Source organism: Rhineura floridana, chromosome 1 (assembly GCF_030035675.1).
Source record: "Rhineura floridana isolate rRhiFlo1 chromosome 1, rRhiFlo1.hap2, whole genome shotgun sequence".
Classification (NCBI taxonomy): Eukaryota; Metazoa; Chordata; class Lepidosauria; order Squamata; family Rhineuridae; genus Rhineura; species Rhineura floridana.
The window spans coordinates 142104926-142120720 of record NC_084480.1 but is presented as its reverse complement, the minus strand read 5'-3'; the positions used below and the strand labels follow the sequence as shown (position 1 = coordinate 142120720).

Below are 15795 nucleotides of genomic sequence, written 5' to 3'. Positions count from 1 at the left end.
TCAAGAGATTTTTATCCACAGATCTGGGGTGGAATATATATGAATGGTTGTGGAGTTTGTTATGCATATAGACCAGCCTTTTCCAACCGGTGTGCCTCCAGATGTTGTTGGACCACAACTCCCATCAACCTCAGCTATTGGCAATGTTGGCTGAGGCTGATGGGAGTTGTGGTCCAACAACATCTGGAGGGACACTGGTTGGGAAAGGCTGATATAGACAGCGCTGATGTCTTTGGGTGGTGTACAGCTTCACCCTACCCCATTTCTGCTTCTCCAGGCTAATTCACACAACCAGAAGATGTGCACACAGCTCTCGTATCATGTGGACACAATGCCGTAAGTAGGAGCAAGTTGAGAGAGTCATGTCATTAATTCATTACTTGGTGAGTACCACACCTCAGCGGACTATGAATTAGTATTCTCTTTTTAAAAAAAGCTAAGATGCTGCTAAAAGAGAGTTGTAGGCCAAAGGAAATACTTGGGGATCAGTCACTAAGAGCCAGGTCAGGGAGCTGAAAACCCCCGAGTGGAACCTCAGCTCTCACACTTGTCCAAGAACCTAAAACTGACAAGAACACAATGCTGGTGTAGCATAGCGACGGAAAGAGTCAAGGAATCCATGGTTCAAATCTTGCCTCTTAAACCAAATCACTTATTTTTTATTATTTAAGGCTTTTCAGGCAGACCTCACAAAGTGGTTTTACATTTATTTACGAAACTATTTAGATTCTGCTATTCATTTTTTAAAAAACCAAAGTGGTTTACAACATATATAAACACAGAATAAAACCATATGAAAAGTTAAAAGCATCCTCACAGCCTCCCCAGACCCCTGCTATATGGGAGACAACAATACTGACCTTCAGGTTACAGCAAGATAATGGGATTGTTTTATTATGTATTTTAATTATGGCCATTTATACTTTAATACTTGTGTAACTGGCTTTTATCCTATGTTAAGATGCTTAGAAGCCTATTTTGGCATCAAGCAGTATATAAATAAATAAATACGTGAAGCACTTTACATATCAAGGCACAGCATAAATGCTAAGGCTGTGAGCACACTAGTTGCTTATAGCAAAGGGTTTCTACTGGCCACACCTGAAGGGGGAACGAGTTGATCTGCCAATCAGATGCAAAATCTATTTGAAACTGAATTTTAAAAAAACCAAAGCACTCGAGCTAATCCCACCTGGTTTTACAGTAAAAAGAGGTGGGGTTTGACTAGAGTTGTGTGCCCTCATTTTCAGAAGAAAGAAGTGAAGATGCACTGGAACCAGCAGAACAATAATTGTGTCTCTACCCTGAGAATTGTTATTTGCAACAACCCATGACTAGGCCACCTCTGCCTCCTCACTGGACTCCAGACTTGGAACTAAAAGTCAACACAAAAGGAAATTTCACCTGGAGTGCAAGTTTGGCCATCCCAGTTTCCTGTCTGTGGCCTCTATATTGAAAGCAGTCCTGGAGCTGTCATGGCAACCTTTACCCAGAGAATCCCTTTGGGCTCACCTGCTCGAGTCTCCGTTGGCATCACCCTTTCTGCTGCATTGTTGAATTCATCATCTGAGCTGGTGTCTCCAAAGCTGGGGGGAGGAGCTAAGATGAAGCCCCGTGTGCCACCTCCACAGAGTCCCTCATCTCTGTCCAGCCCACTCAAACAGCCGCTCTCTGGGCTGTCACTCTGGGTGTTCTTCTCTCCACTGCTGGCTGGGGAGATGTTAGCACAGAGGCTGTAGTACTCCAAGACGTTGTTCTCTGCCAGCTTGGACTCCAGAGCAGAAGCACTCATTTCACTTTCTCTTTGGGATTCTACATCTGGCTGTGCAAGCGCCGGATTGGATAGGTGGGGCAGCAAGAGGAAGGAAAAGAAATACTCCTGCGTTGCTCTCTTGTCCTCTTCTCTCTTGCTACCCAAGCAGCCCTTGCCATTGCTTGTCAGCTCCTGAAGAGTGGGGGTATACAGATGGAAAAACTCAGGCTTGCTCGAGGAGCACGCTTCTAAATCATCCTCCTCCAGAGCATCCATCGAGTCGCTGGAGCCACTGGTCTTAAGCCCCCGGCTCTCTGTGTTGGCCGAGTCAGAGGCTTCTGACAAGCTGTCATTCGTGTTGTCATACCCGTTGCAAAAGCTCATCCCTTTGTCTTCCGGATCCTTCCTTTCTTGCTTCAGCTCCTCCTGCTCTCCTTCATCCTCAAGGAGGGGGTTAATGCTACTGTGCTTGGGCGAGGACGAATCTGAAAATCGATCCAAGGAGGAGTCCAGTTCAGAAGACTCTTCAGAGTCGCTGCAGGTCCGAGATTCATACCCTGCAATTCAAAAGACAGAAAGACAACTTGTGTAGAGTTGCTCATGCCTGCAAGATGCCCTAGCACAGCAGTGGGGAACCTTTTTCAGCCCGAGGGCCACATTCCCTTGTAGACAACTTTCCAGGGGCCGCACATCCATGATGGGCAGGGTCAGATGCCAAAGTGAGCAGAACAATGGATTCCAGCCATGCAAAATCCAGAGGTTTCTACATACAACACCACAGATCTCTCCATCCTCCTTAGAGGCAAGCAATAGTCCTTATCAATCTTGAAGGACACATTCTAGCCAGGCAAAAGCACTCAAGGAGGGGGTGGCCTGGGGAGAGTCCCACAGGTCAAAATAGAGAGGCCTGGAGGGCCGCATTTGGCTCACAGGCCTGTGGTTCTCCACAACTGCCCTAGAGCTTAACTGGAGTAAAGGCCCTGGAACCTCTTTGTCAATATGGGGATTCAGCTGATTACACTCCCCCTAAAGGAGCAGGTTCGTAGTCTGGGAGTCATTTTAGACTCTTCCCTCTCACTCGAGGCTCATGTAGCCTCGGTGGCCCGGAATGCGTTCTACCTACTTCAGTTGGTAGCCCAACTACGTCCCTATCTGAGTAAGGAAGACCTCACATCAGTGGTACATGCTCTGGTAACCTCGCGTCTGGACTACTGCAACGCGCTTTACGTAGGGCTACTTTTGAAGATGGTTCAGAAGCTACAGCTAGTGCAAAATGCGGCGGCCAGACTGCTAACAAGAACCAAGCGGTCTGAGCATATAACACCTGTTCTGGCTCGCCTGCACTGGCTTCCCATATGCTTCCGGGCAAGATTCAAAGTGTTGGTACTAACCTATAAAGCCTTATACGGCGCGGGACCACGATATCTGTCGGAATGCCTCTCCCGATATGAACTCGCCCGTTCACTACGGTCTACTACGAAGGTCCTCCTCCGGGTCCCAACCCATAGGGAGGCCCGGAGGGTGGTGACAAGATCTAGGGCCTTCTCAGTGGTGGCCCCCAAACTATGGAATAGTCTCCCCGAGGAGGTGCGCTTGGCGCCGACACTATCTTCTTTTCGGTGCCAAGTTAAAACCTTCCTCTTCTCTGAGGCATTTTAATTTAATTTAATTTAATTTTAAATTGTTGTAATCTGATTTCAGTTTGTACAGTTTTTATATACTTTGTTTTATGAGATTGTGTAATTTTATTGTATTTTTTGATGTTCACCGCCCAGAGAGCTATTGCTAGTCGGGCGGTATATAAGTTTAATTAATAAATAATATAAATATGCAGATTAGCTACTGGGCCAAGTTCAAGATGCTGGTTTTGGTGTACAAAGCCCTACACAGCTTGGGACCAGGATACCTGAAAGATCGTCTTAACCCTTATATACCCAGTTGATCACTGCTCTCTGCGCTCTTATCAGGAGGATGTTCCGTACAACACAGGAAGGGGACCATTAGTGCAGTGGCACCTACCCTTTGGAATTCCCTCCCCTTACATATTAGACAGGCACCACCTCTGTTATCTTTTTGGCTCCTACCGAAGACCTTCCTCTTCCAATGGGCCTTTTAAGTAGAAACCTCATCCCAGTCTGCATCTGTTTTGGAATTACTTTTTAAGATGTTTTAAAATATTTTTTAAAAGATGTTTTAAAGATGTTTTTGGTGTTTTGTCCTTTGTTTCCTGTCCTGGGCTCCTTCTGAGATGAAGGGTGGGATAGATGTTTAATAAATAAATGAAAGTAATGAATTTACGGCGACTTTCAGAGGGAAAGTCACCTTTCCCCCAGAAAAACTTTAAAAACAGGGAGCAAAAGACAGGAGATCTGTGGCCTAGTATAAAAGATTCAGGGCTTTGGCCCTCCTAACAACACCCCTGCCCATGTACTTCTCAAATTAGAGGGAGTCATTAGTGTTCAGCAAACTCTCTGTCCCTCCACCCTCCCTCCCTCTCCCTCTCTCACACACACTAATTACAACTGGGGTTGATTTCTATCATATTCTAGTATGATTAAGAAACAGAACACTTGACTAGCTTATGCACATGAAGGGGCAAAGCTAAAGAGACTAGATTTTGGTAATAAGTGACTAGGGTACAGTCAACAGCATGTGTGAGAGTATGTCAACATGGTGTCCCTCAGTCACCTTTCACTTTATCCCATTCAAATGATTGGCTGCCATTCATGTCTATGGGGGAAATAAGCAAGCACTGTACGTGAGAGAACACCACTGTGGCCAAGAATGATCTCCCTTCCACATATTTGCAGCAACAGGTGCAGTGCCAGCTGTTTCACTTCTCAGACAATAAGATTCTTCCCAACTGTTTGGTGGTGGTTGAGTTTTTTTTACCTTCCTCAGTGGAGAAGCGATGCATTTGGGGCTTTCTCTCTCCCCAGACAAATATGGAACTGCTCGAATCTACAAACAGCCTGTAGTAGCCATTGATGAGACAAGCCAGATCTTTGGCATTGTTGGATTCCAGCAGCAGAGTCAGCAGCTTTAAGGAGGGGAAGCAAAAACAGGCTGAAAAGACCCACATGTCTGCACAAACACACATTCGCACTAAGTAATAGATTCTTTGCCTATGTCATCTTTTCTACACCTAAAATGCATGTGTACGTTTTATGCCTCCATGTATGGGGGTGTGTGTCCATGCCTGTTGTCTATATACAGTCGCTCGCATAGAGGAAGGAGCACAACAGACAGCTATTATGCTATTTGCTAAAAGCAAAAGAAGAAAACACCCTTGGAATTGATCCAGCTTCTGATTTGTCCACATGCTCAGTGACTAGACATGACGTAAAATGTGTCTGCATTAACATGCAGGCTTCTTAAAAACAGCAGCTGCTGGGGCTGATAATTATTGGGATTGCAACAAATGGGGAGGAGGAATGTGATCCTTTCTTCCCCTGTTGCAATCCTGAGGAAAATCCCTTCGGAGCTGACATTTGCAAGGGGATGAAGTCCCTTACTGGCATCAGTGGGTTTTTTTCCTTCAATGTAAATTCTAGCTTCAGAAGAAGGATTTTCCTCAGGACCACAGGAGGAAGAAAGAGTTAAATTCCCCCTTCCCATCTGGTGCAATCCCAATAATTGTCCCCCTCATCCCCCCCCCGAATAGACATTATCTTTATTTTTTAAAAAACCCTGCACATTAAATGAAAATATGCATGTCACGTAGCGCCTTATTTGGCCCTGAATCATAACCTGAAATGGGTTGAAAGAGGAGTTATAAACTGCTGCAAAGGTCAATGGCTTTTGACTCGCTTTTTTTTTTTCCATCCCACGCACGGAGAAGGGAAAGGGGAGATTCACTGGTGTCTGGATCCAGGGGGAAATCTTTGTCATGGACTGAAAGGTTCTTGCCAGGAGGAGTAACATTTTGCCAAATTGTATGCTTGAGGATACTTAGGCAATCTTATTTCCCTGTATTTATGTGGGTATCTAAATCTTGTAAGATCTTGTGAGATTTGCTGGAGCCAATCTAAAGCAGGGTTAAAACACAGCTAGCATTCTGAACAGTTTCGTTCCTGGCCCAGAGACTGAGATAATATGCCACTTTATGTGATGCACATTCTTTCAAAAACTGGAAGCTTCAGAGCTCCTTAGCTCTTACTGCCATTTCTTGCGCACAGGCAGAAGGAGCCAACAGGATGTGGCAGCAAAAGGGATGAAGAAACACCATAATAATCGGGGACAGTGAACTCAGAGGGACAGGGGAAACCAGTACTATTGACAGGATTTATAGGCTTCAGAACACATGTAAGAAAACAAATTAGGCCTCTAGTTTCTCCAGTAGATAGAACAACTGAGACTAGATCTCAGGGACAGGTGACAGGGTCTAAAGGATGTTTGACAGAGCACTCATGTAACACACAGACAGACACACATAATAAATAAATGTAATGAGTTTAAACAACTAAAACAGCTAGAGAAAACCCATCAATCCTCAAATTATTCAAGGCCTTGGGGGACATGTTACAAGTTTGTACCAGCCCAGAGTAATTATGCTTGGGCACTAAGAGTGGACAATATTGAGTTACATTAGGCCACTGGTCTCACTTGGCATTAGATGGCTTCTTATATTCTCTTTACTATTAAAGCACAGAATGGTGGATTTTGGAAAATGACATAAAATGGATCCCTCTTCCATCCATAGTTCAAGGAACTGTTAAAGTCATAATTACCTTTATATCTTGGAGGAAGATTTTTACCACGCTTACTTTCTCAGATTCTTCAGTAAGCTCCACTCTGCTAATGTTAGCAAATTCTGCCAGCATGGTAATGATGTTGAGTTTATTATTTACAACTTGACTGATTCCGTATTTGGCTCCCACAAGGAGGGCAACACACGATTCTCTGTCCTGCAACTACACAGGGGAAAAGTGGCTTACCCTCCAGTTTAGAAATCCTTACCAATGGCGAGTTCACATGGATGCATGTTCATCACTCAATGGCCACACTGATGACTTACATGTGTGAATGAGTCCCCATGCATCAGATGCCACAAACAAACTTTTCTACCACTGTTCTCTGCATTTTTCAATGGAGAGTGTTAACACATTCAGCCGTGAGATGGAAATGTATGCATCAGCCCCTACACTGAGAAAGGGGAGACTATTGGCCAAATTAGTTTCAGTGCCCATTGGCCTCAAATGGACATTTCTGAAAAGTTCATAAACTGTTCTAAGCATTGTGTTCCAGCTGTCATCTAAAACTAATATAAACAACATTCTCCTATTCTGGAACCAGGTTCCAACCATCAGCTCCTAGCAGGAGTGTTTTCACAAACTCCTGCCATTGCAGTTCGCCAGCCGAGTAATTCATATAAAAATGCACTTATTTGGGGAAATTGTGCATAAAAATGCATGCATTTCTGAAAATAACATAAAAATATGCATTATAGGGAATGTTGCTTGCAAAAGCATGTATAAGTGGCAAAATTGCATACAAAAATGTGTATATTAAGAGAAATTTGCACAAAAATGCTGATGAATTTTCATGAAACCTTTTCAAACAAACAAAAATTAAAGACTGATGTAGAAATGTGGAGAACTGAAGTTTGGAAAAATGAGAAACAGAGCCACTGAAATTGATAGATTCACCCATTCCTGTTCTGGGACCCAGACTGGTTTGAAGCTTTCAAGGTCTACACCTGCACCTTGACTTCAAACCAGGAACTTCAAGCCAAGGTTCTCTCACCTCTTGCCTTGAACTATCCAGCAGTCTGCTCACATGTGACATCACACCTGTTTTGGCATGACAGAGAAAAGGATGGTTATGCTGGTCTCATTTTTTCTCTGTCAAGCAGAAACAACAGAAACTGCTGTGCATGGGGCCTGAGGGAAAGCAGACTGCTGGATGTTTCAAAGTGAGAGGAAGAAAGGCCTTGGCTTGAAGATTCTGAGGTTTACCTTAGAAGCAGTAAAATTTAGGCCTGAGGTGGTTTGGGTCCAGTGTCCGTAGATAATGTCTTCTCCCACATGAACCCTCCTGAGCCCTGTGGGCCTTCAGGATCCCATCTAAGCTGTAAATACCAGTTCAGCCCTGTGCCAGTTAGGTGCACCTCAATAATGTTCTGAGTAAGGGCATGTCTCGCAGAAAGCAGAAGATAGCTCTGCCTTTCTTGCCAGGGATCTGCTCTGGTACCTTCATTGCCTAAAGGCCCTGAAGCTAGGCTGGCATCCCCTAGGAGGAGTGGTTTTTGCATAGTCATAGCACTTCGATTATAGGGTCAAACTTGTTGGGTTTTTCTGGAAGCAGGCCAGGGCTATTTCGTTCCAACAGGCTTTCAGATGATAACTTTGCCTACCATTCCCTTCCCTCCTTTGCATATCTTTCATAATTTTTTTTTAAAGGTTATAGCTCTTGCCTTCAGTGTGGATTTTTTTTATACCATGTTTTTCATTATTGTAACCTGCCTTGTGGGGCCATTGGGTGGAAAAAACATGAATGGAAGAATAGCTTTGCTAAATTGCAATGTACCCAGCACCAGGGGTAAAGAGTGGAAAGGGGAGTCTCTAGATTGGATTTGGGTGGAAACGGAAAGACAAGGATTGTGATCTTTGTCAATAAAGGGAGTGCATCTTTTGTTCTCTGCATTCTCAGCTTCCCAGAAGCTAATGTTATATAATAACATTGCTGTCGGCCAAGGTCCAAGAGAATCAATCAAGAAGAAAGTGTAATCGCAACCTCAGTCCATCCATTCCCTTACTGTTTTCATTGCTCTGTGGCAGTTGCTGCTGGAGTGGGCTTTGAAGAAGGAGGTGCGGAATAGTAGTAATTGGATGATGCCTTTAGGCTTTTTATGAATGGTTGTATGTCAGAAAGTAGGAAGGTGAGTGAAGGAAGATGGAATGTTTGGCATCTAAAAGTCCACTTCCAACAAGCAACAGAAGCTTTGCAGCAACATCCAGTCGCTGGCAAGGAAGGCAGAGCCATCTTCTGCTTTCTGCCAGAGATGTCTTTACTCAGAACATTTATTAAGGAGGTGCACCTGGCTGGCACAGGGGTGTGGTGGTATTTATAGCCCAGATGGGATCTTAAGGGCCCACAGGCAGAATTCTCTGTGCAGAGATTTTGCACAAGAGCAGGAAGGAAAACACACAACATTTGGTACTGGGCAGAAAATCCTAGGAGATGCTGCTAGCTCTTTTGATTGTGAAGTTGTGTGGGCAATGCTTAGCTTAAGCCAGATCTCAAAAGTCAGACAGGGTGGACGCACTGAGAAGGATTTCTAATAGCCTTGGGGTTGAGCTGTGGTTGTCAATGCCTTTTTGACTCCCCCTGTGATTCCAGAAGGAGTGTGAGTTATGCAAAAATTAAAACTTTTGCAAAATAAAATACATTTGTTTAATTGGCATAAATGTGTGCCAAATTGGCTGGCCTGGTGGGCTAAATCTGGCTAGAGATTCACTACCCCTACTATAACAATTTGAGGACAGAGTGGTAGGAAACCACAACAGACCTCCTTTCTGCAGAGTAAGAATTCTTCAGTGTGGAACTATGTCAAATTGGGGGGGGGGAGGGAATCATGTACAAAGTAAAGGGAGGTGCCTAAGCATTATGCTTCATTGTGAAATATTTCTTCAGCTGGAGTGTTCTGTGTCAGCCTAGCACTTCCACTAATAGCAATCCAACTCTTTGCTGTATTGCTGATGGCCAAGAAAGGTCTCACAAACCACTCACAATCCCTGACCTAATACCCACATTGAAATGTTGACGTTCAGTAACAAGGAGAGTGCGAGTCGTCATAGTAAAACTGCAGGAAAATGCACCAAAATGTATATTTAAAAGATTGTTGTTACATTAGATAAAACTAATTATAACCTTACCATTAGAGTGGCATTAAAGATTCTTCCTCCATAGAGTTTCAGATCGCCAAGGATCTGCAGGTAACACAGACGCACCTGTGCTGCTGAGAGGAGGTGCTGCAATTGTTGAGAAAGAATGTTTAACAACAAGGTAACAAACCCAGCTCTCCTCCAAATCAAGGCTGGGACTGGGATTATTCTGCTGCAACAAAGCCAGGGGTGGGGAATCTCAGCCCCGGGGGCCAAATGCAGCCCTCCAGGCCTTTCTGTGTGGCCCTCGGGGACTCTCCCCAAACCACATTCCCTCCAAAGCCTTCCTTTGTACCCTCCTTGAGTGTTTTTTGCCTGGCTACAATTTGTCTTTTAACTCTAATAATCCCTCTTGCTTGCCTGGACGGAGGACAGAGAGTGCTGTGCACCTCCTGTACAAAGGAAACGTTTACATCTATTGCTCCACCCACTTTTGCCTCTGGCCCCACCCACCACTGGCATGTGGCCCCTATAAGGGAATGTGGCCTTTAGGCAGGAGAAGGTTCCCCATCCCTGATCTAAGCATATGCTCAGAACGCCTGGGATTGGACCGAACCGAGCTCCCCTAGTGTTCTGAGGAAGAAAGGTTTGGGGGACAGCAAATGATGTGGGGGATCTTGCTATTCTGTATCCCTCCTATAATAGTACCTGGGACAAATGTTCCAGGTGTCCACAGTTATGCGGCAGCCTTGAACATGTGAATGGTCCTGTGAAGCACTCCTGTTTCTGAAAGTATCACATGGGAACATATATCACAACTATATATCTGAAAGAGCATTCTGTGTACTACTGACTACCGATGTTACTCCCATGTTAAACTGCAATGTGAAAAGAGCCCCCCCCATGCCCTCAAGACTGAAATATGCAGAAAACGATGAGAGTCAATGGTCTCTCTGCCCTCAAATACTAAGGCACACCCACCACCACAAACACAGGCAATTATTTGCCATCAAACGCTATTTTGTCCTGGGTTTACTGTTTTTACACACATAATAAAATTGTTCATGGAAGCACCTATGTATTCTGGAGAACATAGCCTGTTGTGATACTCTGTATTGGGATCATCAGAAACCGCAGCATGAATCTTTCAAAGGCAAGCTGGAAGCCGATTCCTATGTTAGCCTCGTTATGAGGCCTTACAGTTTTATAGAAGCCCCTTTGCACCTGTCGTTTCGAGTCACTACAAGTACCAGCAGCTGGACCACCTCCTTCTAGCTGTTTCTTGTCTCAGCAAGGAGAGAGCTGATGCTGACCAGCCCACTGCCTGCCTGCCTGCCTGCCTCCACTGGCTTCCTGTGTTGCGCTTGCCCAAACAGCAGGCAGAAGCCACGACTGGCAGCATCTTAATCAGCAGAAACCCTCAAAGAAAGTGCAGAACTGGGCCAGCATAGAATCCATTGGATCCTCCTCCTGCGCCAACCTTGCTGCCATCGTGTGTCACAACTGGTATAATCTAGGTCTCTTCAGTGCGTCAGCTTGAAGGCTAGCACAGGAAAGGGGAGTTTTTCACTGCCCCCCTTTCTGTGCTGGTCTGCATGAATGGTGGCATTGTGGAGGTGGCCACACCGCTCCATCAAGCCCTCCACTGCTGGCCAGGGGTTTGGACTGACCCCCTAATGTATGCACCACTACAGGCTTAAGGGTTTAATATTCAGCTCACATCACCTACAAACAGCCAAGCCAATCTCGTTTTTTCCTTTACTTTATAAACTTGGAATGGACCACCCAGGCTACTCTGGAACACTGGCTAAGATCACTGAATAGATTAATTCATTAACATCAAGCTAGCTCAGCGAAACAAGGCAGTCCTTCGGTAGGCGATCTTTCTTGGATGTGCGAAAGCCACAATACCTTTTGTCTTGGATCCAGCAAAAGTTGATTCCTCTTCATGTGAAAGCTAATGGCCTTTTTGATGTCTTTGCCTCTCATGTTTCGGAGCAGGGTTGGGGAAATAAAGTTCTCTATTCCCCAATCCTTCCTGTTACAAAAACAATCAGAAAGCAAAAATCTGAGACGATATCCCTACAGAACTCCTTCTGTTGAAAGTTAATCATCCAGAAAAAATAAATAAGTCACTGGCTGCATATTGCAGAGGCGATCACGCGCTTCTCGGCCTGGCCTCTCCACTGTTTAACGGCATAGGAAAAGAATGTATTTGCTTCCACATCATCCCCACTGGGGTTGTCACTATTGCAGAAGATCATATGCAAAAGGAAAAGAAATTTAAGGAGGAAAACACACCAGGAGTTGGCCATGGACTGGCCACTATGGCACTGGGGAGTGGAGATGAGCGAATCTCGTCAATTTCTGTTTCTCATTCGTGTGCAATTTGCCCAACATACACATTTCCCCCAAAGCAGTTTCTCCTAATATAATACATTTTTGTATGTTATTTTCACTAATATATGCATTTCAACACACACTTTACACTAGTATATGCATTTCCTTCACTGATGAACTGCATTTGCAAAATTTGGAGAAGAGCATATTTTGAAGGAGTTTTTGAAATTTTGGTGGTTCGATTCTCACATTGTTTCAGAAAGTGTTAATTAGGTAGGCTTGCCTTTAAAAGCAAACCGATTTGAATTTCTCCCCCATCACTCCTACAAGGGAGTGACTGGATATGAACTTAGTACTCAGAGAGACGGCTCCTTCGCTGCTGCCATTGTGCACAAAGTCTGTCTTCATTTCTCTCTCTTCTCCTCAACCTAGGCCAGCAGTGTCCAGGTCACGATTGTGCTTTAGGGTGCAATCCTAAACCCTGGCTGACAGCAGTGGAACTTGATGGAGCAGTCCAGCCAGCCAGCCAGCCAGCCATGGCAGAAGGGTGGGGGCAGGGAAAATGACTCTTCACTGTACCAGCTCCCAGGCTGGCACAGTGAAGAGGACTGGGCCTCTCCATTTCAAGGGCTTCCATTGGCTCCTGCTGGCAGGGATACCTTCAGTGGTACCTTCCACCCACCTGCTAACAGAAACTGACCAGGGCTGGGCGGAGCAACACCTCTGCTCCATCCAATCCCGCCCCCCTCAGCATGGCAAATCAGGGGGTTGGGTTGCTCTGCCTGTGTGTTTGGCCAATGAGAAGCTGGCCAGGCTGCAATATCCCTGACTTTCTGCCTTTGCCAAGGGCCAAACTAGACACAGTCATTCAATGAATGAATGCATTTAATGTGTCTATTTGCTTTTTCCCACTGAGTCACCGCAGCTGGGCCCCCTGCTCAGGATTGGGACCACAGTGCTCCAATGGCAGCTTCCCTGCTGAGGTTCATGTTGTTTCCTCCATGGCATTACTCTCCACACAGGGAATGCATGTATGTGTGAGGTGTCCCTGAGGTGGGGCTGAATGTAGCTTATCATTCATCTTTTGAGGTAGGTCAATTTTGATCTATTTGAATGACTTCTTCACATTTCTTTTTAAAGGCATACACCTCTGAAGATGCATTTTTAAAAAGCACATGTAATGTACAAAAACACACATTGTCACTTACTCTATATACTTCAGAGAGACTTTCTGTGGCTGAGCACAAGTGATAATCCTCTCTTGTATGTGCAACGCAGCCAGACGCAAAGCAACGCTGCACTTCATCTCGACAGCAAATCTCTCCTGAAGCACATCACTGCAGCTCTGAAATGGGCAGAGCCAGGTTAGCAAGTGGAGAGAAAGACCCTCTTCATTTACGCAAGCTATTCCTAACCACTACCACCACTACAAGCAATCACTTTTGATCTTAGTAGCACGGGACGATGGCCACAAAGCTGGCTCCTTGAACTTCCTTGCTCTGCTTTGGGACTTGGCGCTGGCTCACATGTGCATACCTTTCATGTGTGGATGGCAAAAAAGTGGTGACTTGCCTGAGTGAATGAGTTTCATAGATCAAAAGCCGCATAAAGAACTTCCATATCACTGTGAAGACAATGCTTTGCCCTGGAGACGTCACATATTTGGTCACATGTCATTATGTGCCAAGTTGTGACGTGACAAGAAATCAAGAGAGGGATGTGCATGTGTGAAACCAGCCCAAGGTTATACAGCCAACAACTCTGTATAACTGGCACATTAACTTAGAGGTGAAGCATAGACAGAGTAAATGGCAGAATAGAAGCTCCACATGATGTAAATAAGAGATCATTAATGATTCACCTTTCCTCCCCACTTTTTCCCTTGATGGTAATTTGTCAGAGGCCTCATTCCAGCAGTGCATGGAGCTAGAGCCAAAGATGTTAACGTAGGAAGCTGCCTTATACCAAAACAGACCATTGGTCCATCTAACTTGGTACTGTCTACACTGGCTGGCAGCAGCTCTCCAGGATTTCAGGCAGGGAATCTCTCCCACCTTTACCTGGAGATACCATGGACTGAACCTTGGGCTTACTGCAGGCAAAGCAGATGAGCTACCACTGAGCTGCAGTCCTTCCCGAACGGTGGGGGCTCCTCCTTTTCTCTCTCTGCCACTCTCTTTCCCCTCCCTTTCTGCCACTCCCCCACTTTCCATTTCTTCCTACTTGCCACCTGCATGAAATCAGGGCAAGGGTAGGATCAGAAAGATCTGTCCATTTCGATTCTCTCAGTTTCTCATTTTTCCAATCTTTAATTCAGTTCTGCAACAATTTGTGATTTTTTTTTACAAAAGTCCTCATGAAAATCTTTCCACATTTTAGTGTGAACATCTCCTAACAAACACATTTTTGTATGCAGTTTGGACTAATGAAACCTCTCCCCACCCCAAACTGCCTCTCCTAATACAACGCATCATTGTACGTTAATTTCTCTAATATAATCATTTTTATCAACATTTCCCCCTAATACGCGTTTTTGTAGATGGAGAACTGAATCATAAGATTTGGATGAATGCAAATTTCAAAGGACGGCTGTGTTTCAGCTCTCATGTTGTTTTGGAAAGTGTCAATGTGATCAATTCAGCTTTAAATGAGAACCAAATCAAATTTCTCCCCCAGCTCTACCCATGGGCCACAGATTGTCCACACCTATTGTAGGATGTGTGTGTAAAATGTTTGAATGTTTCCCAACATGCAATGCTACCTGCACATGCAACAGTAGCATGTCAGGGAGATATTTTTGACTAACCCTTTCCCTGACATTAAATTCATATCCCGCTCTTCCTCCTAAAGGGAGCCCATACATACTAGTGCTGTATGTACAGGAAGCACAGCAGGTGGAGAAGCATTCACCTGTGCAATCCCTCTCTCACTTTTGGTCTATATGGTACAAGCTTAGCAATAGGTACATCACATAGAGCCTCTCCTTGTCTGTTTCAACTCTCATTCTTAGAGGCTACCCTAGAACTATGGGACTGTATTCCTCTGGAAACTTAGCAGAGCCCAGGCAAGGGCATCTTTTTAAAGCACCAACTATCAGCTACTGGGAAAAAACTTCAAGCACTTGAAATGTGGAAAGATGGTCCAGAAATTTTGAAAATGGAAATGGACTGCCTTCAAGTCGATCCCGACTTACGGCGACCCTATGAATAGGGTTTTCATGGTAAGTGGTATTCAGAGGGGGTTTACCATTGCTTCCCTCTGAGGCTAGTCCTCCCCAGCTGGCAAGGGCCTGCTCAGCTTGCCACAGCTGCACAAGCCAGCCCCTTCCTTGTCCGCAACTGCCAGCTGGGGGGCAACTGGGCTCCTTGGGACTATGCAGATTGCCCACGGCTGCACAGGTGACAGGGCACGTAACCCCTGAGCCACTCACTGTGGGGGTGATCTTTAGCTGGCCCTTAACACCCAGGAGACATGAGCGGGGATTTGAACTCACAGACTCTGGACTCCCAGCCAGGCTCTAAATAAATAAGGTTACAATCTGTTGGGAGGGGACTTCCGGGAAGGGTTGCTCTGCCTGTGCTGCCTCTGAGCCGAGCTCTTGTCTCAGAGGAAGCTTTTTCAGCTTCAAAATCAGTCAGAACGTCTTTTTTGACTGGTAAAGATTTTCTCCCGGTCAGGGAGAAACGTGAGATTAACCACAAAGCCTGTTTTTGTGGGGAGGACTGGATTTCATTTATTTATGAGAAAAGGTTCAAACTGCAATGTCGGATGGACTTTCATCAAGCTCTAGCTGATTATAGCGATACGTTTATCTTTTCTTCAAAGAAAAAACGGATTTTAACAGGCAAACAAGCATCCTTCTTTCTATTTTCTTTT

The 15795-nt window shown here is 45.0% G+C and overlaps 1 protein-coding gene across 6 annotated transcripts in view; it reads right to left on the bottom strand.

The window, feature by feature from the left end:
* FRMPD1 (FERM and PDZ domain containing 1) overlaps positions 1–15795 on the bottom strand; it is a 100382-nt gene that overhangs the window by 5008 nt on the left and 79579 nt on the right. For 4 of the 6 annotated variants that reach the window (XM_061634449.1, XM_061634477.1, XM_061634440.1 and 1 more), the window contains 7 exons: positions 13128–13264; positions 11491–11617; positions 10288–10365; positions 9631–9726; positions 6484–6666; positions 4646–4793; positions 1513–2310 (listed from right to left, as the gene is read on the bottom strand). In XM_061634449.1, coding sequence (XP_061490433.1) covers positions 1513–2310; positions 4646–4793; positions 6484–6666; positions 9631–9726; positions 10288–10365; positions 11491–11617; positions 13128–13264 — 1567 coding nt within the window. The remainder of the gene's footprint in view (positions 1–1512; positions 2311–4645; positions 4794–6483; positions 6667–9630; positions 9727–10287; positions 10366–11490; positions 11618–13127; positions 13265–15795) is intronic. The other 2 variants (XM_061634471.1, XM_061634463.1) reach the window with 2 other exon arrangements.